Genomic DNA, 25,154 nt, shown 5'->3' with positions numbered 1-25,154 from the left:
TGGCTCATACCTGTAATCCTAACTACTGGGGAAGCTGAGGTAGGAGGATCACTGGAGCCCAGGGATTTGAGTTCAATGTGGGCAACACAGTGAGACCCTGTCTCAAAAATAAATAAATTTTAAAAATTGGTTGTGGTGATGGATGCATAATTTTATGAATACATTAAAACCTACTGAATTGTAAATTTTAAGTGGGTAAACTGTATGGTATGGGAATTATATTTTAATGTATCTGCTTGAAATTTTTTTGACATAAATAAAACGGGACCCTCATTAATAAATACTCTAGCACATTTCCACAAAGGACTTTAGCACATACACATTCCTTTAGAAAGAAGGGTCCCTACAGCTGGGCTCAAACCTTCTTAGTCTCCTCGTGTGTTCCAGACACCAGGTCAGCGGGTGGCTTCTTGCCTAATGCCAGCATTATTCCTTTTTCTTCATCTGCCCAGCAGGCTCTTATGTTGCTGGAAGTTCCAAAGCATTTTGGACCAAGGCTGCCTAAGCTTCACTTCCTGATCCTGCACTCCTAGAGCACAAAAAAATCCCAACCTCCTCTGAGTGTGCCAGCGCTTCCCGTGGTCAGCAGCATGGGCAGGGACCCAAGGCTGACAGGGTGGGGCCTCCCGGGGCTTGGGCGACAGAGATGCCTGTCTCCCCAGTGAGTCATCAGACACTGGCTCCTTGTCTCCTTCCGGGGTGATCCCTCTTCTTTGACCAAACTGTCAGAGCCACCCTAGGTGGGTTACAAGCATGAGTGTAATCACCAAGGTTGCCCAACACGGGTGTGGGAAGCAGGTGTGCCCATACATCGTGGGGGCACGGGCGTTGGTGTAACCTCTTGGAAGAGCAGTTGCAACACCCAGCCAAGTTTAAACACACAAACATTTTGCCCCCGCCAGCCCACCTCTGGGGAGTCCTCGGGCAGGCACACCCCCTTCATGGGCACAAAGACACATGCACCAGGAAGCACTATTTGTGTCAGGACAAGACTGGAAACAACCTACATGCCCTTCAATGAGGGACTGGCTAAATTTATTACGACGCTTCCAACAATGAAATATTAAGCCATTAAAGATGAAAAACAAAACAACAGAGTAAGTGAGAAGACATACCGCAGCGATTAAGAGCATCCACTCTGGAACAAGATTGCCTATGTTCAGACATGGCCCTTCTATTGACCAGGGCAAGTGACTTAAGGCCTCCGAGCCTCAGGTTTACTACATGGCAAAATGCCAATCATCACAGGCTTGCTGCACAGACTAAATGAGTTGGTAAGACTAAGGCACAGAGACACACCCGGGCCACAGCAAATGTTACGGAAGTTCTAGCTCAGGGCAGTGCAGTGGGCCAATACAGAAGTTGGCCACAAGGGTGCAGAACAGGTTTGTGATGTTTCTGTGAAAAAGAAAAGTGGGTGGGGAGTCACATGAATATATATGCTTATATATGGAAGGAATATTCTGGAAGGACATCACCTAGGGAAACCGGGCTCAGAGGTGGAAAGCTTGCTTCTCAATGTCTACCACTTATATGGTTTGAATTCATTTTACCTTGCACATATATTATTTACATATTATAAAATATATGGCTTTGAGGGTCTTTTTTTTGAGTCAGGTTTCACTTTGTTGCCCAGGCGGATCTCAAACTCCTGGGCTCAAGTGATCTTCCCACTTCAGCCTCCCAAGTAGCTGGGATTATAAAACATGTGTATTTTAAAAGTTTACTTAGAGATATATATCTATATATATGAAGATATTTAATACAGCACTATTTGTTATAGAAAAAAAAACTCAATGTCCCTTCTTAAGATAAAGTATGTCATGTGATGAAATACAATTTAATGCACACTTAAAAAAAAAAGAGGTGATCTATATGTATTGATATGGAATGATTATCAAGATCTCAGACCAGGAAAACAATTTTTCTTTTTTTGAGACAGAGTTTTGCTCTGTCACCCCTGCTAGAGTGCAGTGCCATCATCATAGCTCACTGTAACCTCAAATTCCTGGGCTCAAACGATCCTCCTGCCTCAGCCTCCCAAGTAGCTGGGACTATAGGCATGCAACCATGATGCCTGGCTAATTTTTCTACTTTTAGTAGAGACGACGTCTCGCTCTTGCCTCCTGAGCTCAAGCAATTCTCCCACCTCAGCCTCCCAGAGTGCTAGGATTACAGGCATGAGCCACCACACCCAGCCAAGGAAAACAATCTTTAAAAAATAAAATTTCTTGGCTGGGCACAGTGGCTCACACCTCCTTTGGGAGGACGGCTTGAGGCCAGGAGTTCAAGACCAGCCTGAACAACATAGTGAGACCCTGTCTCTATGAAAAAAAAATTTATTTAATTAGCTGGGTGTGGTGGCACATGCCTGTAGTCTCAGCTACTTGGGAGATTGAGGTGCAAGAATCACTTAAGCCCAGGAGTTCGAGGCTGCGGTGAGCTATGATCATGCCACTGCACTCCAGCCTGAGAAGCACAGTGAGACCCTGTCTCTAAAATAAGTATGAATGATGAAAATAAAATTTCTTACCTTATTAAAAAATTTAAAACTATATATGCTATGTATGCTTATTCTAGAAAATGGAGGCATGACAGAGGAGGAGAAAAGAAATAGTCACTCCTGTTCTATCCAAAGACAATCCCTGTTGGCATGTTGACGTGCTTCTTCTCAGGCTTGTGTGCATGTGTGTGCATGTGTGCGTTTGTGTGTGTGTGTGCGTGTGCGCACGTACATGTCTCACAGAGCTATAACTACATTATACTCTTTTAAAATTTAACTCTGGAGCAGAAGCACTTTCCCACGTTACGATAAACTCTATAAACATCCTTTGTTTGGCTGCCTGGGAGGGTGGCCCCTTGAGTGATTCTGCCACATCTCAGGGGAACGTGGGCGGAGGTTGGGCCTTGGCAGTGACACAGCCTGACCTTTCACAACCCACACCCAGCACCTGCGGGCATGTTCCTTGGAGGGAGGCCAGGGGGCCATTTTGGTTAAACAGCCAGGTTGCCAAGTAGACAGTAAATAAAAAAAATACTTACGTGTGTGGAGCGCCAGGGGGAACGTGGTTTGGAAAACTGAGCTGGGTTCTCCCTCTGAAGTCGCCCCAGGTGACAGTAACCCAACAGAGCCCAAAGGGTAGGAAATGAAGAGCTACATCCTGCCCGTAGACAAACTTTTTGCCAAGTGCCCACTATGTGCAAGTCAAGGGAACAAAGGTGCCATCAGACACAGCCCCTAGCCTTGCAGGCAGGCACTGACTCAAACAAAGAATGACACAGGCACAGAGAGGTCTGCTAAACGCCCCAGGAAATGCACAGAGAGCCAGGAAAGATGTCTTAAACCTGGGTCCTGGAGGAGCCAGGACTGTCATTTTAACAGACTGAGACATCAGCTGAAAGAGGTTTCAGGCAGAGATGTGAACAAGGGAACCCCATTCCAGGAGCTTCCAGATGTGTGGTGGGGGTGAACAGAGCCCAGAAGGTCCCCTAGGAACCTGGCAGACGCTTTCATCCTAAGAGAGGATTCTGAACTTGGCCTTGTAGAAGTGATGCGCTTTGAGGAGGGAGCTATTTATCAACGTGTTTGTTTGGGGGAGGGGTGTTACCCTGGTGATTTTGCTGTTTTTTCTTCTTTTAAAAACATCTTTTTCTACACACAAGTAATGCACACATGTAGCTTTAAAAGTTTAAAAAGTATAAATATATACATAATGTAGACAATCAAAGTGCCTCTTAATGGCCCCATATCCCCCAACCCCCGGAGAAAATCACCATTAACTATTGCATACAAATTCCTCCTTCAAATAGTTTTTGCTACATAAATACTAATCTGTATATATCACTGTGTGTGTGTGTGTGTGTGTGTGTGTGTATATATATATATATATATATATATATATATATATATATATATATATAAAAGTGGGAGCAGGCTGGGCAAGGTGGTTCACACCTATAATCTTAGCACTCTGGGAGGCCCAGGTGGGAAGACTGCTTGAGGTCGGGAGTTCGAGACCAGCCTGAGCAAGAGCAAAGCCCTGCCCGGCTCTACAAAAAATAGAAAAATTAGCTGGGCATGATGGTGCACACCTGTAATCCCAGCTACAAGGGAGGCTGAGGCAGGAGGATCACTTGAGCCCACAAGTTTGAGACTGCCACTGCACTCTAGCCAGGGCAACAGAGCAAGACCCTGTCCCCCCCAAAAAAAATCATATTATATTTGAACTTGCCTTTTTACTTAGTGACATATAAAAAATTGCTAACATTTTTGCCTTTATTATGGACCAGCACTGTGCCAAGGGCTTTTCATAGATTTTTTTAAACACACACACACACACACACACACACACACACACACACACACACTCTCTCTCTCTCTGCATATATGTATACATATATATAAAATATATACATATAGTTTTAAAGTCAAATCACATGGAACTGTCATCTCTGCTATAATGTAAACACAGCATTCTGTGAGGACCACGGTCTATAAATAGACCCTTCTCAGTGGGCAGTCAAGCTGCCCTCCCTGGCCTCGGTGTGCATTTCACAGCTGCTTCAGGACCGGAAATGTGGAAAGTGTAAACCTGCCTCATCAGGGGCCCCAAGCCCAGAGGAGACCCGTGGAGCTATTTCTGGAGCTGCCTGCCCCAGAGTGACTTCAGCTAGAACTTTGGCCCTGAAAGGAAAAAATGACCCAACTGTCTCCAAGAACTAAAATTGTTAGTTTTCTAAAAACAGATTAATGTGAAAATTATAGAAGAATAGTTTTAATTTCAAATCCCAAAATGGTAATAGGGATTTAGTTTACAGTACAGATACTTACCGTTCGTGAGGATTAAATAAGGATAACAGTATTGCATTTTTTATTTTTTCCTTACCAGTTATTACACAAAGCCGTTTGCCTTTCCCCCTCTCCCTAATACCTCCCAGTTTTGCCAGGGTCTGAACACAAATCCCCAAACACAGTAAGTACCCTTTCCCTCAGCCCAGAGAAGGAAGTCCAGTCCTAAACAGTGGCTTTGGGACCACAACCAACATGAAGAGCCACATTTTACATGACATCCCTGTACTGACTACACAACACACAGGGGTGACATCAAAACATTTAACCCAAAATTGGATAAATGTAGAAGACATGAGAGGTAGAAACCTTCCAGTGAGTTTTTACCAGTAAACAAATTTGGCAAAAGGTAGTTAAATCCATGGAAAGGTTTTAAAAACCATTAATTCTCATAGTCAATGACAAATTGTTGTGGCCACGTGCTGGAATGCGGGAACGGAAAGAGAAGTAACATTTATTAAGCATTTAAGCTGTGCAACACACAACACTAGGTATTGTGTCAAAAATAATGATTAACAAGAATTAGTCTATCCCTCACCCTTGTAACCACATACGACGCTGTCAATGTAAAAGGAGATCATTTTTTCAGTGCTCCTAAAACATATTTGTATCAAAGTAATAGCCTATTATACTTTTTTTCTTTACTTCGATGTCTCTGCTGGATAAATGGGAAGACTCTTAGGGTTGGGAAAAATTGTTGCTTGCCTCTCTGTATGCAATGCATAGCCCAGTGACAGATACGTGGTACGAATTACATTTGCATTTATTTCTCACATGTCATCAAGTACTCAGGCTGGCCCCTACCAAATGGTTTTCAATAAAAGTGTGTTGGTAAGTAATTTTTTTAAAAAAAAATTAACAATGTGTACACAAGAGGCTGATCATCAACAATCAGTATAGTTACCAAATGTGCATGTGTGAACAGGTGTGTACATATGTTTCAACAATAAGATCTTCAGACTTGGAAGTGCTCTCCAATATCTATTCTGTTCTGTTCCATTACTTTAAAATAATATATTGGGGCACTGACCATAAGCAAGTGATATATTCACCAAGGTCATGTATGTGAATGTGTACATATCTGTGTTCAACAAATAAGATCTTAAGCCAGATGCGGTAGCCCACGCCTGTAACCCCAGCCACGTGGGAGGCCTGAGGCCAGGAGTTTCAGACCAGCCTGGACAACATAGTGAGACCCTGTCTCTAAAAAAATAAATAAGTAAATTAGCCAGGTAGGGTGGTGCATCCTGTCATCCTAGTCCTAGCTCCTGGGGAGGCTGAGGCAGGAGGATTGCTTAAGCCCAGGAGTTTGAGGTTGCAGTGAGCTACGATCATGCCACCGCACTCCAGCCTGAGTGACAGAGTGAGACCTTGTCTCTTGGAAAAAAAAAGAAAGAAGATGTTTACAATTTGCAGTGTTCTCCAATATTTTCTATTTTATTCTGTTCTGTCCCATTTCTTAAAAAAAAAAAAAAGAGTTGGGTAAGACTCACTAAAAGATTTTCACAACCCAGAAGCTATTTGAAAAACATTGCTTCAAGGTAATGACACCTGTTTCAAACCAACAAAATCCTCCCACCTTAACAAGTATATGCTCAGATCTAGAATTCAGAGCACGGGTTAGGTTTGGGAAACACGGGGAAGACCCCAACCCACCGTCCCTTGTGGCAGGTGGAGCAGGTGGTTCACTCACCTTGACATGGAAGGAGCTTGCTGGGGACCCACTGGAGCCATACCTCTCACTTTTCCTTAGGTTGCTGTAGTAGTTATCAACCTTGGAATTGACATTCTGGTTTGACCTGGGGTCATCAGTGATGGGGCAGATGAAGTAACCGTCTTCATCATCGCTGTCCACATCAGAATCTCCATCATGGTCAGCCTGGGAGGACCGGCCGCCATCAACGCCTTCCAGGCGGAAGATGAGGTCTTCGTCTGCCATGTTCCTGGGGTGCCCGTTTTACCCAAGGGGCGCGTGGTACAGCCAGAGTTACTGGGCAAATGCAGTGGCGAAGGTCCTGCAAGGGAACAAGAGCCAGAGAGTGGGTGCTGCTGCCCCGAGGGTGAGAGCTCACTGGGCACCTCACCCCGCATGCAAGAGCCGGCACACTCAGTAAAACCTAGAGCTAACTTCGGGGGAGGCAGTTGGCAGCATCCAGGAACATTCTAAATGTCCAAACCTGTTGACCCAGTAATTCCACTTCTAAGAAATCAGCACTTGGAAATGTGGGAACAAGGTAGGGAAAAGAACTGCTCTTTCTAGAAAATAAATCAGATCAAGTCTCTCCTCTGCTTAACACCCCCAGCAGCTTCCCTTCATATTTATAATAAAATCCAAAAGCCTTATTAAGGCAACAAGAGCTGCATTCATCTGGCCTCCTGCCCAACTCCTCCTGCGGTCTTGGCCGCTCTCCAGGCACACTGGGTTTCTTGCTGTTCTGCGAACACATCAAATCCATCCCTGCCTCAGGGCCTTTGTACTTGCTCTTCCTTTTGCCTGAAACAACCTTCCCACAGTGGGTTCTCTCTCAAAATTTAGATCCCAGCTCGAAGGTCACCTCTTTAGAGAAAGCTTCCCTGAATCCCCAAGTCAAAGACCACCCCCTCCACACGCATATCCAGTCACTCCCCAGCATGTCACCCTTTTCATTTCTTCACAGTGATCTTCCCTGGCTGAAGTCATTCTATTTACTTTGTTATTGTCCATATGCCCAGTGCCTCAAAGAGTGCCTGGCACAGAGAAGGCGCTTGAAAACACTTCCCCGGAATGAATGAGCACCCCAAGAATGTTCTCTGCAGCATGATCAGTTACAGCAAACAAACAAACAAAAAAAGCCAGCAGCCCCAAATATCCATCAATACAGGCTCGTTAAAAATTACAGTATTTCTTTCTACACCTTGAAATACTGTTTGACCGTTAGAAAGGGGAAGCTCTGGCTGGGCACGGTGGCCCACACCTATAATACCAGCACCTTGGTAGGCTAAGGAAGGAAGATGACTTGAGGCCAGGAGTTCGAGACCAGCCTGGGCAACATAGTAAGACCCCGTCTCTACAAAAAATATAAAAGTTAGCTCAGCATGGCGGCATGTGCCTGTAGGGAACTATGATCACACCACTGCATTCCAGCCTGGGTGACAGAGCAAAACTCTGTCTCTTAAAAAAAAAAAAAAATAGGCAAAAGGTTTGAATAGACGTTTCTCTAAAGAAGATACACACATGGCCAATAAGCACATGAAAAGATGCTCAACATCATTAGCCATTAGGGAAAAACAAATGAAAGTTATACCCACTAAGATGGATATAATTTAAAGGATAGAAAATAACAAGGGTCAGCAAGAATATGGAGAAATTAGAACCCTTATGCACTGCTGGTGGAATGTAAAATGGTGTAGCCACTTTAGAAAACAGTCTGGACATTTCTCAAAAAGTTAAACATGGAGTTACCATGTGATCCAGCAATTCCACCTCTAGGTATATACGCAAGAGAAATGAAAACACATGCCCACAGAAAATCTTGTACACACCACCCCGAACAAGAGCGAGACCCCATCTCTACAAAAAATAGAAAAATAAAATTAGCCAGGCATAGTGGTGTGTGTCTGCAGTCCCAGCTGCTTGGGAGGCTGAGGCAGGAGGATCGCTTGAGCCCAGGAGTTTAAGGTTGCAGTGAGCTACGATGATGCCACCGTACTCTAGCCTGGGTAACAGAGCGAGACCCTGTCTCAAAAAAAAAAGACTTATACACAAATGTTCATAGCATTATTCATAATAGCCAAAAGAGAAAACTACCCAATTGTCCACCAACCGGTGAATGGATAAACAAAATGTGATATATTCATATAATGGAATGTTATCGGGCAGCTAACAAAATGAAATAATGTTAATGTGCTCCAACATGGATGAAACTTAAAACCGTTATGTCACGTGAAAGAAGACAGTGACAAAAGACTACATATATTGCATGATTCCATTTATATGAAATATACAGAGAAGGCAAATCTATAGAAACAGAAAGTAGATTTACGGTCGCCTGGTGCTGGGGTCAGGGCGGGGGTGGTTGAAGGGAAATGGGGATGATTGCTAATGGGTATGGGGTTTCTTTTGAAAATGTTCTAAAATTGAATGTGGTGTTGGGTTGCATGACTGTGAATATACTAAAAGCCCTTGAACTGTACACTTCAAATGGGTGAATTGTAAGCCATGTGTACCCTATCTCAATACAGCCAGAGTCCAGAGTTAAAGAAAAAAGTCAAGAAAAACTGTTAAGTATAAAAGGCTGCAGAAGAGCAGGTGTGTCATGGTGACCTCATTTGGGTTAGAAGAAAAAGAGGGCATCTGTACTGCACTAAAACTTTCCTGAAGGATCCATGCGACCTGCACAGCACTTAGAATGGGCAGTCGTGGAGCTGGGAGCCGGGCGTAGAGGGAACTTTTTTAAAAAATTTGTACACTTCTATACTGCTTAAACTTTTTACAAAGCTGGATTGCTCTCAACGTAAAATAAATTAAAAATATTTTTAGCTCAAGCCAACAATTCCAATTATTCTCGACAGCTCTGTCCATTGAGTGGGCTGTCATCTAGATCTGAGGCTCTGGCACTTTCTTGACAGCTAAGAAAGCAGGAAATATACTGACAGCCTAGCCTAGAATACATGGAGAAAATGGAAATTAAAATTTCAGGGAAACTGTACTTAGCCTTACACTTCGTACAATGCAGTCTTGCTATTTTCTATTCTACTTATGTCTTTTGTTTTTCTTTCTGTTTATTCTTTTCCTTAATACACCACCCACACGTTGATTTCTCCACTGACAGTTTGAAAATCGGTGTCAACCGCCAAGTTTGTTTCTTACCCTCTGGGTAAGACACAGTCAGAGGCCTGGATCCAATGCCAGAGCCACCAGATCCGGCTTGTTACCAAAAGCTTCCCTGGGCCCCGGGCCCGCTTCTCCCCACTCTCAGCCACTTTGGCCAGCCCTTGGCCAGAATCCCTGCTGACTAGGACAGCGTGAGCTTGAGCTGCCAGCAAGTCCGGCCAAGTGAGTAGGCTCTGGGGGCTGGGACGTTGCCAGGGGAGGGGACAGAACCACAGCATCAGCCTAGAGACCTCTAGGCAGTGTAGCTCAGTGGCTAAGAGCTCAGATTCGGGAGCTGGGCAGCTGGGGGTGCAAATCCTGGCTCTGCTGCTAATGACCCTGCCAAATTTTCATCTCACTAACTCCCCCATTTTACAGTGTGGGGAGCTGAGTGGCAAAGTGGCCTCAGTGGGGTTCCACAGTTAGTGCACAGGGGAATTAGAACCAGAACTGCAGCCCTTGGCCATGTCCCCCCACAGACCTGATGTTCTCCTCACCCCTGGGAAAGGAAAGTAGCTGCAGACAAGCAGCTGCGACCTTGCCTGGCACAGTGCCTTGTAAACAGCAGGCACTTGCTATGCATTCCAGAACCAAGCAACTGTGATCTGTTTTATGGCTTTCGAGTTATCACAAATTTGCTCTTAAGGCAGCTGTGGCAGCACCAACAGCTGTTCATTCTTTCTTCCTTAGTAACAGAACCATTGGTTTTTGGCTAAGCACGTGGCCGTTCAAAATAAGATCTGTATTTCCCAGACTTCTTTGCAGCAAGATGTGACCATGTGACCAGGCTCTGGCCAATGAGATGTAAGGAGAAGGGCTGTGTGCAACTTTAGGGAAGGTTTTTAAAGGAAGGGAGTGTGCCCTTCTGCTTGCCCTCCTCCCTGCTAGCTGGAATGCAGGTGTGATTGCTGGAGCTCAAGCAGCTTTATGAGACCACAAGGTGGAAGTCATGTGCTGAGGTTGGCAGAGCCATGACACAAAGACAGCCTGGGTCGCTGACATCATGGGGCAGCATAATAGTCCTGGACTCACAATCTCCATAAACTTGTATAACCTACTGTAATTTTCTTGTCTTTACTCTTTGCTAATCTTATCTGATCTAGTAGCCCCTTCTCTCCTGTATCATAAAAAGTCACACCCTAGGCTGGGCGCAGTGGCTCGTACTTATAATCCTAGCACTTTGGGAGGCTGTGGCAGGAGGATCGCTTGAGGGCAGGAGTTTGAGATTAGCGTGAGCAACATAGCAAGACCCTGTCTCTCAAAAACAGAAAAATTAGCCAGGCATAGTAGTGTAGATCTGTAGTCCTAGCTACTGAGGAGGCTGAGGCAGGAGGATCACTTGAGCCCAGGAGTCCAGGTTACAGTGTGCTATGATCATGCCACTGCCTTCCAGCCTGGGTGACAGAGCAAGACCCTATCAGACATGAGAAAAAAAAAAAAAAGAGAAAAGAGAAAAGAAATAGAGAAGAGAAAAAAGAAATGAGAAGAGAAAGAAAAAGTCACGTCCTTTATGACAAGTTGATGCCTGGGTCTCAACCCAGAGTCCTAACTTTGGAGATGCTCCCACATTTGCACCTGAAGACTGAGCACCTGGGGGATAGTGGATCCCCCCCAGACAAGCAAGGAACCCTGGTCAACACCAGGACACCAGCGAAGGTACCCAGCCTCCTAGGAATCCGTCTAACCTGGGCTTCCTCAGTCCAAAGGAGCCTGCCCCCGTGAGCAGGGAGCCTAGGACCTGGAGCAGAACTCCAAGACATCAAAATTCTCTAGAAGGTTTCCTCTGCCCTCGCGCTCAGGGATCCACCTCTTCCCCTCCCGGTCCCTATTTCTACGGAAAGGCAGCAGAGTGAAGTTCTGAGTTGGAAACACCCGAGTTCAAGCCCCAGCTGCACCATTAACTAGCAGTGTGACTTTACCTCTTCAGCTTTCTCACTTATAAACTGGCATGCCTAATTGTACCCACCCCATGAACTCAACAGCTGTAATAATAATTTTTTTGGTCAACCCCTTGGTCAATTTGCATGCCATTTTTATTATTATAAATAAAGGGGGTTGAGGCTTGCTTAGGTCCCATCCAGGCAGGTGACCTGGCTGTCTGGCTAGCAGCACAGCCAAGCTGCTTCAGGAGTCCTCAGGGAACAAACTATTTTAGGCCCTGTCCACGGGAACCTCTGCTCTCACTGCGTCTTCCTATAAAGGGCTGCTGTGGCAGTCACGGCGGGAGGAGGTGGCAGGAAACTGTGCCTGCAATGCTCAGGCCAGGGCCTGCTGGGTCAAGCCACAGTAGCTGCCGGTCCTCCTCGGGCGTCGCCCTCACCCCCAAGAGTCACCTTCCTGCTGCAGAAAGAAGTGAAATTTCCCCAGCCCCACTGCCGGGAGCCGGGATCCCAGAGCCAGGGTGGCCCACCCCCAGCTGCCCAGTGCACACACCAGCATTGCCCCGCACAGCAGATCCCGCAGGTCCTCGACTGTAACCACAGTGAATGTGGGTGACTTATCAGCCACCTCCGCTCATATACTGGCTTCTGTATGGGGATCTGCCTCACTCCCACCCTCAGGTCATGTGGTTGGGGTGTGCATGTGATCCAGGTCTAAAGCAATCACAGCATTGGGGGCCCCACCACGGTGATTGGCTCAGAAGTGTTCATGTGACTGAAGTAGAGCCATTCTCGCCCATAGCTAAGCGTGGGGCTTCGGCTTGAACAGCTGGAAGAGGTAGTGTGTCGTTTCCTGCAGGATGTGAATCCGAGACTGGGGCTGAGGCCACCACAGAACAGAGCTGATGTGTAGTGGAAAGCAGAACCAGGGATAGAAAAATGAATAGTGCTGACATCATTTGAGACCCAGAATCCAAACCTGCCTGAAACCAAACTACCCACCCCCGCCTGGACTTGTGCATTACACGATGCAGCAAACTTTGCCTTTGGGGGGGGGGCGGCGAAGACTAGCTGGTTACAGATAGGTTCCCCATCACCTGCAAGTCCGAAAGCCAGCCAGGACTTGAGCCACTGTATATTACTTACATACAGTGTTAAAATACTTTTATTAAAACACATGGTTAATGTGAATGACCACATAGTTTGGGTACTGCTCAACTCTAGAGAGCCACCTCTGCAACTGGGCACAGACAGCCCTACTTCCAACCAACTATTCTCAGTGTTATACCTCTAGATAATATGCTTCCCCCGCTATTTCTTAATTTATCTGTTTTAGGCCTATCTTCTGTTTTCTTGGTGTGATAAATGAGACTTTAGCTCCACCTCCCCTAACCACTTCCCTTCCCCACCCCACCCCCACACTGGCAGATCTTCTGCTGGTGCCTTTAGCTACCACGCCAAGAACTCTCTGTCCTGTTCCACCAACTAGAAGCAGCTAAGCGTTTCGCACAGTTCAGTGTGAATTCGTCTCACCATGAGAGAAAAGGGGAGATACGGCTCTGTGCTGCCAATGAGTGGTAACAGAAGAGACCTTTGCTCATATCGGCCTGGAAAAGGCATCATTTTTACTGAAATAAGACAGAAAAATACACGTAAAGGGCTTACAGCACACTAGATGCCACACTACTAAGCACTTGACATGGACTCCCTCATTTGACAATAACAGGAGCCACCAGGCCCCGGAGAAGCGACTGCCTACCTCCAAAGGGGCCGCCTTAGTTGGGGGAACTGCGCCATGCTAGGCTGCTCCGGGCTGCACCTGGCTTGCTCCCGGGACATCCTGAACCCCAGCTTCAGTCCTCAGTTTCCTTCAAATAAGAAACAAAACCAAAGCCCAATAGAGTGGCTAACAGCTTGTGCTCTGCAGCCGAATGCGCAGGGTTTGAATCCCGGCTCCATCATCAGGAGATGGGAAACTTCCTTAAACAGCAGATCCCATGGGGCAGGCTGCGCCTTCCTCAGGTCTGCGTCCCAGGTAGTGAGTGCCCACACCGTGCACACGCCCAACACGTGCTAGTCAGACACCTTTCCGCTCCACGTTTTATTTATTTACTGCAGATGCAGCATTAGGAGTAAGTCAAACATCAAGCTGAGAGTTCACATCGGTCTCTTATTAACGTACTCCCAGCATGCAGTAGGTGCTCATAAATAAGCAATTATGTAGGCTATTGAGAGAAATAGTATACTTCACGTCAGAATGAAAGGACTGACTTACAGATGGCCATCCCTGCCATCTCATGTGCCCAACTTTCCAGGCCCAAGAATCAGTCACCCTGTCCCTCTGCCTGGGACACCTTTCCCACTTGCTGGCAAGCTGCTTTGCTCTCCTCAAGATGCAGCTCAGATTCTGACCTCCTCTGTAAGACAGGGGGCAGCTAACGCTGCCTCCCGCAGGGGTTGTTTTGAGGATTCAGTGAGATCAGGCACATGGCGCCTGGCATAGACTTGGCACTCAAAAGCACTAGCTGCTAATATGCCCTGACCATCCCCTACTTCCCACCCCCACTAAGTCACTTCCCTCCTCCCAAGCCCTCTACAAGCATTGGCTTATACCCAGAGGCCAGTCTATGTGGCAGGCAGTATAATAGCCCCCTCTAAAGGTGTCCACATCAAAATCCCTGGAACCTGTGAGTATGTTAACTGATACCGCAAAACGGACTTTGCAGATGCAATGATGTTAAGGATCTTGAAATGGAGAGACAGACCTGGATCATCCTGTGAGCCCAGTGTAATCACAAGGGTCCTTATAAAAAGGAGGGAGGAAGGTGAGAGTTAGAGGAAGAGATGTGATCTTAGACAATGAGAAAGATTTGAAGATGTGAAGCTGCTGGCTTTGAAGATGTCGGGAAGGGACTTTTTCCTTTTGAAGACACAGTCTTGCTATGTCACCCCAGCTAGAGTACAGTGGTGTCATCATAGCTCACAGCAACCTCAAACTCCTGGCTCGAGTGATCCTCCTGCTTCAGCCTCCTGAGTAGCTGGGACTATAGGTTCCTGCTGTCACGCCCAGCTAATTTTTTCTACTTTTAGTGGAGATGGAGTGTTGCTATTGCTCAGGCTGGTCTCAAACTCCTGAGCTCAAGTGATCCTCCCACCTCCGCCTCCCAGAGTGCTAGGATTACAGGCATGAGCCACCACACCCAGCCAGAGGGAAGGGTCTTGAGTTAAGGAATGCCAGTAGCCTCTCGAAGCTGGAAAAGGCAAGGAAACAGATTTTCCCCCTCGGGGCTCCAGAAGGAACACAGCCCTGCTAACACCTTGATTTCAGAACTTCTGACTCCCAGGAACTACAAGATAATAAAAGGGTTGTTTTAAACCACTAAGCAATTGCAATAATTTGTTACAGTAGTAATAGGAAATGAATACAGTCTTGAACAGTGGCCCTCACCCTGGGGTGATCTGCTCCCCCAAGTGACACTTGGCAATGTCTGGAGACATTTGTGGTTGTTGCAACTAGCATCTAGTGGGTAGAGGAGAGGCCAGGCATACTGCTAAACATCCTATCATGCGCAGGATGGCCTCCTACAGTGAAAAATTATCTGACCAAAATGTCAATAGTGTTGAGGCTGAGAAACCCAGCTCTAGAACGATTCTGGCAGAATCTCAAGGAATCCTCCCCAGCCCTCTCTCCCCACTCCTCCTCTTTGAAAACAAATCTCCACGAGTACCATAAAGCGATAGAGAAATTGGCTTTGCTTACTGACGCAGAAACCAGAGACAAGTCAACATTTGCTCCACTAAAGGCTCGTAAAAATATCATCGCAGTACACCAGGCTTTGTTCACATGAGACTGTCACTGTGCAAGGGCTATTTTGTTTTAGAAATGAGAAAAATGCATTTTAGAATATGAAGCAAAAAATATTGCAATTATAGCTTCAATTAGCAAAATGCAAAAAACAGCTTGATTTTTAATGTTTAGTCATCTGCTGGGCACCCTTCTCGTGTCCCTAGTACACTCCGTACTCCTGGCAGGTCCAACCAGGGATACAGCGTGTCTCACTTCTCACAAGAGCTGTGTTTACATAGCCCTCTCAGCGGCCAGACCATGTGAGTGTCTTGAACAAAAGGGACCCTGTCTGATTCTTCTCCAGCTTCCCAGCCCAGAGCACAATGTCTGGCACACACCATAAATGCATAAGTGCATGTCGCATGAACGAACGAGGAACTGGAGAAAAGCTGGCAATTTCCTGCTGATGTATGGGGCACTGCAGGTGGCGCCACAGGAGCAGAAGGACTGTTGTGTTGTAGTTACAAGGGGGTTAGTTAGCCCAGTGACACGGCCGAGACCCTGAGTAGGAAAGCCTGCATAACAGAAGACCTGAAAAACACCAAAAGCAGGATCTGGCCAAACAAAGCCTTTGCCCTGGCACTACCAGCTGAGCAATATTGGGCAAATGACTTCACTTCTCTGAGCCTCAGCTTCTTCATCTGTAAAATTCATGCATCCAACACAGTGGAGTGGATTGGAGCCAAGTTAAGTGGAGAAGAGATGAGACAGGTGGCCAGGGGCCAGAAAAAGCCACGGTAGCATAGACAGCTGGCTTTCCATCAGGAATTCATGCTCCCCTGCCTGGCTAGGGACTACATTTCCCAGCATCTCCTGCATCTAGGTGGGGCCACATGACTGCATTCGGGCCAATGAAATGTGGGCCGAAATAACTTACACCACCTTCAGCCCATCCTAGCAGCCCATTTTCCACAGTCTGGTGGGTTTCCCTTTACTGCAATCCTGCCCAAAACAGATTGATAGCATTTCAGTATCGCTGACAAAATACTTGCTGTGTAACTCCTCTGAGCTCCCTGGAGGACATGGGCTGCTTCCTCCGTGGGCTTTGAACACACCCTGCTTCCTGTCTAGCACATGCCCCAGCCTGCCCTCCCTACTCATGCCCTGGCCAACTTGTCTGCTTATCACTCAGGTCTTGGCTTAGATGTCACTTTAGCAGGGCACAATGGTGCAATCCTGTAATCCCAGATACTCGGGAGGCTGAGGCAGGAGGATTGCTTGAGCCTAGGAGTTTGAGACCAGCCTGGGCAAGGTAGCAAGACCCCATCTTTAAAAAATGAAAAACAGTGGCAAAAAGATGTCACGCCTCCAGGAAGCCTCCTCTGAACTCCTAGAGGTAGGCACTGTTAATTTCATTCTACAGATGAGAAAACTGAGGAACAGAGGGGTTAAGTAACTTTCCCAAAATCATATGGCTAGAAGTAGGGAAGTTGGGTTGGAAGCTGATGCAGGCTGAATCCAGGGCTTTCAATGCAGTTATCACTTCCCTAAGTGATTCTAAAAGCGTGGGACCAGTCTGCAGCCGCAGCCTGACATGCGAGCTTGTTAGAAATGCAAATTCGCAAGTCTCACTCCATACCTCCTAAAACTCTGGAAGTGGGCCCAGCAACACAAGTTTAACCAAGCACTCCAAGGGATGCTGACGTGCACTGAAGTTTGAGAACCGCTGGCCTAGAGAAATGTTTTGCAGTCCAGCCCTCTGCTTTTCAGGCAGTTTTGTGGCTTACTAGTCCTTGCTAGATCTAGAAAGCTTTACCGATGGAGAATGGAACACCATCCACCCTCCGACTCTAGCCATTTCAAAATATTCTTTAGGAGCTCCACAGCCCTAGGACTTTGGGGGCTGGGGGACTGCCATCTTCTGTTTTATTATCTGCCTGTTAATGACTCCTTCCTTTATCTGAAGCCTTCTTGCCGTGCCCATCAGCCCTGGCTGCAAGAATTTGATCCAGCAACAAGTTAAGGCCCAAATCGCTTTCATCCCAGTTGTAGACATGGGTGTCACACTAACCACTTTCCTCGGAGTATTCTCAGTTCACCGGGTTAACAGTCTGCAGCTTCTTGGTTAGCAGAACGATGCAGACTATGTTACTGAATTCCCTGAGACTCCACAGCCTGTCTAGGGCTCTCTGCCATCAGTGCCACAAGCCTTCACACACTCATGTGTGCCAGGTACTGTTCTAGCACCTGACATGTATTTACTCATCTAATCCTTCCAGCCACACTAAGAGGTAAACGCTAATATTGTACGCATTTTACTGACGAGGGAGCTGAGGGCCAGAGAGGTTAAGCAATTTATCCAAGGTCACAAGCCTGTAATTGAGTCAGAATTTGAACTCAAGGCTCCAGCTCCACTGTTTCCTGCCTGTAGCTATTTTTTCCTGCTTGCCTGGCTGAGTGGCCCCGAGGCAGGTCATGCCCACCACCGAGGACCCCAGAGGTCAGGCTCCCTGCGAGCGTCCCCTCCACCCCTATGCAGCCCATGGGTCCCAATCGTGGTGCGGCTGGGCTCTTTCCCCCAGTCCCGAAGGCGGGCACAGGCCGATCTAGGCCCGGGCGGGCCCCGCCCCCGCGCGGCCACTCGATTATTAATGCCCGTCCCCTTGGCACACGCATCAGTGGCGCCTGCCAACAACCTAACTCCCGCAGCCAACAATGCAGCAAGGGTGCGTCTACACAGTCCCCGAAGTTCTGGGAATTTGGCTGACGCAGACCTCTTTTTCAGGAGACTGGGTTGGGGATGCGGCCTTGGGACCTGCAGGGGACAGGAAGGCAGCGCTGGCTGCGTCCACCCTCTGCAGGGCCCCGGGGACACCCCAGAGCTGCCTCTCCCAGCCACAATGCAGCCGGCCCATCGCTTGCCAACTGTCTCCCCATCCGCATCACCACTAGTCTGCACGGCTTCCTGATTTTACAGAGGCAAACACAGAGCTCCGGAGAGTTAACAAGCAGAGGAGAAGCGCCCCCAATTCCCCTTCCGCGCCGCCTCGGGCCCCGCTCCCAAGCCCAGACCCACCGCACTCCGGAACCCGCTGCACCGGGGCGCGCTGGCCTGCAGCGCCCGATCCCGGCCCCCCCCAGCCCGGCCGGCCGCACCTACCTCCCTCGGGCGGACAGGCGCGGCAGCCGCTGCCCACGGCCGCGAGGATCCAGAGGAGGTGGCAGAGGCTCGAGGTCCGGCGCTCCAGGGTGCAGGCGGGTGGGCCCCCCGAGAGTGCCGGGGAGCAGCGAGCGGGGGCGCAGGCCGGCGCTCCGGGGATGCAGCCGGGGCCGCGCAGAGCGGACGGATCGATCCCGCGGTGCAAGGGGCGCGAAGGCCCGCTGGGACGATCCGGGATGCTGGGGGCGCTTGCCAGGGACACGAGCGCAGACGACAGCGAGCCGGGCTGGGGCAGCTGCAGCACGGGGCCAGCGGGCGTTGGATCCGGGCAGGAGCCGAGCCGGGGCTGGGCTGGGCTGGGCTGGGGCAGACAGCAGGGGCGGGGCAGCGGCCGGGCTGGCGCACCACGAGGTGCTCACGTGGCCGCCACCCGGTGGCCGCCACCTCTCCGGCAGCCGCCACGCCACTGACTTCCCGGCTCTGGTGCTGGCTCTGAGTCGCGGGTCCTGGGCCTGCTAAAGTTTCCACAATCTCTAGTAATCCGAGCCCATTGCTTGTTTGTATAAATCTCTATACATAACCTTAACATATTTTTACCGGAAATGTTTTACTTTTTCCTGATTTCTGCTTTGTAAAAACTGAGGCACTTACGATAATTGCAATTATTTGTGTAATTTTTTAAAATTAATATCCCCCTCTAGTCAGTCCTTATCTGTTTTGTACGTTGCTATATTCCTAACTACTCTTGCCACAGGGCCTGGCACACAGTAGGTGCTTAATACATACCTGTGGAATGAGTAGAGGAATGGATAAAAATGAAAAAGTATAAAGGAAATAAAACTAATAACTACTGTGAACGTGTTGATATTATATCCTTCCTGATACTTTTCTAGTGAAATCTTAGAAATGTCACAAATTCTATTTTAGGTATAAAAATGACAGTGACATTTATTGAGAGATTTATCTCATTTCATCTTCACACCAACTCTCTGAGGTAGGTAGGTGTCGTTAGCCCTATTTTACAGATCGTATAACTGAGGCTTAGAGAGATAATGACTTGCCCCAGGTGACACAGCCAGGAAAGGACAGAGCTCGCACTAAATCCAGACTTCTGATTTCAAAGTTCAGGCTCTCCAAAGTATACATTTTCTCCCCCTGTATTGATAACCCCCAAAAGATAAAAATGGCTTTTGGCAAAAGACAAAATTGTACCTGAAATTCTGATCCTGGGGAAATCAGACAGGAAGACGAGATCAAAGAGATTAAGTCTGTCCAACCCAAAGCAAGATTATTCGAAAAAACAAACAAAAAAAATCCACCAACTACTTAAAGCTCTATGGCTTTGGGCAAATTATCTAACTGCTCTGAGCCTCTAATTTTTGTCTTTTGGCAGAAATGCCCTTTCTGTGCTTCAGCATCTTGATTTGTCTTTAGGGAACCAGCTCACCCTATTCTCAATTCAGGAAAACAGCCCTGTCCACTCCCTCGGCTCCCAAAGTGAAAACATGACCAGACCTGGCCAATCAGCAAGCACATTCTATCCCTTTAGCCCCATGGATTGGTTCAGGGATGACCATGTGACCTATCAGACCAATGAGGTACCACTCTGGGTCTTTTCACAGTAACATAGGAGGAAAAAAGTTAAAACTGTACCTCAAAGTTACTGTATCCAAGAGGAATAATTGTAAACCCTTCACAGGGGACCCTTTGTTGGCACACTCCAATTCCAAGCTGAGCTCCCCTTCCTAAGGCTGCCTCTCCTCTAACATGGACAAAGATCCCCTCTTCAAGTTCTGAGGAGCAAAATCCCCACGTCTGTGGGACTCAACCCACAGCACGCAAATGACACCATCAAGAAAGTGAAAGGACAACACAGAATGGGAAAAAATATTTGCAAATCATATCTGATAAGGGATTTGCAGCTAGAATATATAAAGAACTCTTATAACTCAATAATAAAAAGATAAATAACCCAATTAAAAATGGGCAAAGAGTTTGAATAGACATTTCTCTAAAGAAAATATACAAATGGCCAATAAGGACATAAAAAGATGCTGGGCAGCATTAGCCATTAAGAAAATGTAAATCAAAACTACACCCACTAGGATGGCTATAATCACAGACTGAGATAATAACAAGTGTTGGGGATGATGTGGAGAAATTGGAACCGTCATACACTGTGGAAAGGAATGGAACATGAAAACCAGTTAGGCAGTTCTTCGAAAATTTAAACGCTGAGTTACTATGTGAGCCAGCAATTCCCCTGCTAGGTATATACTCAAGAGAAATGAAAACATATGCCCACACAAAAACAGATACACAAATGTTCTTAGTAGCATTATTTATAATAGCTAGAAGGTAAAACAACCCCAGTGGCTGTCAACTGATGAATAATTAAAATGTGGTATGTCCATACAAGGGAATATTTGGCGATAAAAATGAAATATGGATACATGCTCCAACATGGATGAACTTTGAAAACATGCTATATGAGTTAAAGAAGCCAGACACACAAAAAATATATCATTTCATTTATATCAATGAATAGGACAATCCATGAAGACAGAAGTAGATTAGTAGTTTCAAGGGCTAGAAAAAGAGTAACTACTAACAGGTATAGAGTTTCTTCCTTGGGGTGATGAAAGCATCCTAAAACTGATTGTGGTGGTGGTTGCACAGCTCTGTGAATATACTAAAAGCCACTGAATGGTATGGTATGTGCATTGTACTGTAATAAAGCTCATGGTGTCTCCACCTCACCATGGTGCAGCAGCAGAGGAGAGATCACAGGGACCATTTCCCCAGCTGTTACATGCTCTAGCCCAGTCACACTCCTGTGGCTGTTCCCAACTACAAAGAGCAGGTTGTAATCCTCCCATTGGCTCAGAGGTGTTTGGAAAACTGCACTGACCACAGGTACCGTAGGAGGGATCTGGTTCCTAAAATGTTAAGTGCTCAAATAACCTGTCCACAGTGGGCTTCGGTGGTATGTTTTTAAGCAGCAGCATGACAGTCCTCCTCGGGTCAGGAGGTCCTGGGTCTACTATACATGAGAAATGCCCATCACAGAGCCACCTGGATGGCCCACCTGTGGCTGCAGAAAAACTTGCAGAAGCTATGAGATGACCACTCTTCTGTCTTCTAGACGGTATGTTCCTCCCCTACCCCATGCAAAGCAAACCCCAGGATAAGGGTGGGCCATGTTTGAGTCTCTAGGTCCATTTGCCTATATATTTGCATAGGAAAACATGTGAAGGATGCATGCCAAACTGTTTTACCGTGGTTACTTCTGAGCTGCGGGATTTGGTTGTGAAGGAAGGTACAGAATTTCCGTTTTAACTTTATACCTGTGATTTGACTTTTTTGAGACAGGGTCTCACTCTGATGCCTGGGCTAGATTCTAGTGGTGTCACCATAGCTCACTGCAACCTCAAGCTTCTGGGCTCAAGAGATCCTCCTGCCTCAGCCTCCTTAGCAGCTGGGAGTACAGGTGTACACCAGAATGCCTGGCTAATTTTTTATTTTTGTAGAGACAAGGTCTTGCTATAGCCCAGGCTGGTCTTGAACTCCTGGCTTCAAACAATCTTCCTGCCTCGGCCTCCCAAAGTGCTAGGATTGATTACAGGTGTGAGCCACTGCACCCACCCTGATTTGACATTTTAAAAAATGTATAATGAGCATGCATTACATTTCAAATTCAAAGAGATAAAAAACAGCTTCATTTATCAAAGCATGGATAGGGTTTAAGTAGAGTAATGAAATGTGATTTTATTTTCTTATGTGTGCTTTTGTGTCTTTGCTTGAGTTTCAACAAGGAAAACATAGTAGTTTTGCAAAAGTTATTTTTAAATGTTACATAAAAACACACACACACAACTAAACAGATCCCAGTTGCTCTGGTTTCTGTGGCCTCCCCACCCCTGCCTGGCTGTGGCTGGGCTTTGCATATGAGCCTCACCCTTGAAGGCATAAATCACCAGAGACGCCTAGTCAGCAGGACAGCGGGAGGCCAGCAGGGAGGCTGGGCCCCTGGAGAAATGCTGGGTGGAGCAGATGAACTGCTGGCCTTGCCTCCACTGGATTTTTATTCTGTTAGAGAAGAAACTCTGACCAGCTCCAGAAATAGCTCTCTCCACCTCAAGGCCTGCTTTTGGCCTGATTAGGCCCAGTAGGTGCAGAATAAATGTTGACCTGCATTAAAATACCAGAGAGAGAGTGAGTTGGGGGGCACAGTGCTGCTAGCAAATAGTCCAACTACTGGAAAATGCTTTGAGTTATTGTGGGGGAATTTCCTAAAGAGAACTCCAATTCCCTCCTGTGGCTACAGGGGTTGAGCGTCCAAAATAGCAGGCCACAGTCTGGCCATGTCCAGATAAAAGTGGACATGTGAACTCTTATGTTAGCAGCTCCAGCCAGAGCATTTGCCTCTGGCTCAAAGTTCATGTGGCAAGGTGGAGTGCCCTTAACCAAGAGTGCAAAACCATTTTTGCCAAGCAATATTCTTAGTGCCAACACTGTTCTGGGTAATGAGGATATAGTAGTGGGTGAGCAAGACACCATTACCTGCCCTCCTGTAGTTGACATCGTAGCAGGGCCCAGAATCATCCTGGGAGAGACTCACTGATACTGACTTGCAGCAGTGTGCTGGGGAGATGTACGTGGAATACCAGAAAGTGACCAGTGTCCCTATAAGGACTCTTGTGGGGGGTGCCTGGAGATACCCGGAGGGAGTGGAGAACTCAGGCCTCAGGAGTCACCACTATGACCCACCTCATAATGTGCCAGAGATCTGTCTACATGCTTGGCATGTATTAGCACATTTATTCTGTGTCTGCTTCATTCTCTGGTATGACCAGAACAGTGACTGACACATTGTAGGTGCTCAAGAAATACTTGCAGAATGAATGAATTGAATTCTCACAGCTAATCGCCTGAGATGGGTACTACAGTAACGACTCCATTACAGGGAGGAGCAACAGGGGCCCAGAGAGAAGTGACTTTCCCAAGGTCACACACAGCCCGTACAAGTTCAGACTGTGTGATTCCCAAGCCCATGGCAGTCCCCACTGTATTCATTTCCTTTTGCTGCTGTAACAAATTGCCACAAAATTTAGTGGCTTAAAACAACACAAATTTGTAGTATAACTATTCTGGAGGTCAAGTCCTAAAATTGAGGCGTCAGGCACTTTCTGTTCCTTTTTGGAGGCCCTAGGGGAGAATCCGTTTCCTTACCTTTCCCAGCTTCTTGGGACAGCCCAGATTCCTTCTCCTGTGGCTGCATCACTCAGACGGACCTCTTCTTCCACCATTCTAGCTCCTTCTCGAAGTCCTGACTCCTTCTTATAAGGACGCTTGTGATTACATTGGGACCACCTGGGTAACCCAGGAAACTCTCCCCATCTGAAGATCTTTAATTTAATCACACGTGCATAGTTCCTTTTGCCACGTAAGGTAACATATTTACAAATTGTAAAGATTTGGATGCGGACATTTTTGGGGGGCCATTACTCAGCGTACCACACCCACACCCACACCCACTTACCTGGCTGTCTTTACAACCCTGGATTTTTGTTTGCCATTTTCCTTAAACATTCAAGGAAACGGATAACCCTAAGTGAGCTGAAAAGATTTGAAACACCTGAGGAAGAGGGACGAGGACTAGAACTTGGGATATCAAAGGAGACTTGCATTTTATCTACAGTGTTCATTTTACTTTTTATTTAAAAAGATTTGAAGCAAATAGGCAAAATGGTAATAATCCCGAATGGCAGGAAATGGAGTTTTGCCATGTTGCACTCTATATTTATTGTATTTTTCTTAAAAACAATGAAATAGTCTGCATAGAAGAACAAGGGTCTTGGGAGGCTGGGAATGCTGGCTGTGGCTGGGGCACCTGAGACTAGTTCCTTAGCCGCTCTGTTTCCCGCTGTGTGAAACGGGGCTGATCTAGTAGCTGTGACAGAGGGAGCCCACGCGTGCAAAGGATCTGTAGGAACGTTCGATGACATTTCCCCCGCCCCCCGGACCCGTGATTCTTACATCGCGAGGGGAAGGACCAGGCCACGAGGCCACCCAGGGCTGCAGAGGCGACTTGAAGTGGGAGTAGAGAATCCTCAGGGTGGGGACCCAGCCCGGTTCGGTGCAAACTGGGGTTCCCCGCGGGACCCCCAGTCCAGCCAGGAGGAAGCGGCAGCGCGACACCGCCCCCAGGTGGCTGTGGGCAGCATCACACCCGTAGAAAACGCAAAAATCAAATCCATACATGCGAAGAGTGAATATTAATGTTTTACATTTCTGAACTACTCCGTCCTTTTTAATGGTGCGTTCCCACTGTATTTACTGCTGCGATCACAGGGCACTGTGACTCTGAAGGAAGCCAGGACTTGATGTGCAGTGACAGGCGCGGGAACCGCTGGTTCCAGATCGGGCACGCGCAAATCTCCGGGGGCGGGGCTCATAGAGCGCGCGACGCTGCGTCATCAGCCTAATATGGCCACAGAGGAAAGGGCTGCGCACGGGAGGTAGCGTGGCCGAGTGGTCTAAGGCGCTGGATTTAGGCTCCAGTCATTTCGATGGCGTGGGTTCGAATCCCACCGCTGCCATACCGTGATGGTCTCCTTTTTCCA

At 47.3% G+C, this 25,154-nt stretch overlaps 1 protein-coding gene and 1 non-coding gene across 3 annotated transcripts in view; one reads left to right on the top strand and one right to left on the bottom strand.

Annotated features, from left to right (window-relative positions):
* Positions 1-18,735, bottom strand: part of EEF2K (eukaryotic elongation factor 2 kinase) — a 55,227-nt gene extending 36,492 nt beyond the window's left edge. For both annotated transcript variants that reach the window (XM_045542764.1, XM_045542765.1), the window contains exons 1-2: positions 18,529-18,735; positions 6,543-6,864 (exon numbers count right to left, since the gene is read on the bottom strand). In XM_045542764.1, the coding sequence (XP_045398720.1) occupies positions 6,543-6,788 (246 nt within the window). In that variant the 5' untranslated portion in view covers positions 6,789-6,864; positions 18,529-18,735. The remainder of the gene's footprint in view (positions 1-6,542; positions 6,865-18,528) is intronic.
* A 6,313-nt stretch (positions 18,736-25,048) lies between these two features.
* TRNAL-UAG lies at positions 25,049-25,130 on the top strand. The gene has a single exon. It is a non-coding gene; the product is annotated as a tRNA-Leu (tRNA).
* Positions 25,131-25,154: the final 24 nt, after the last annotated feature.

This window comes from Lemur catta, chromosome 2 (assembly GCF_020740605.2).
Source record: "Lemur catta isolate mLemCat1 chromosome 2, mLemCat1.pri, whole genome shotgun sequence".
NCBI lineage: Eukaryota > Metazoa > Chordata > Mammalia > Primates > Lemuridae > Lemur > Lemur catta.
Note: the sequence above shows the minus strand (reverse complement) of the source record. Positions and strands in the feature narration are given on the sequence as shown.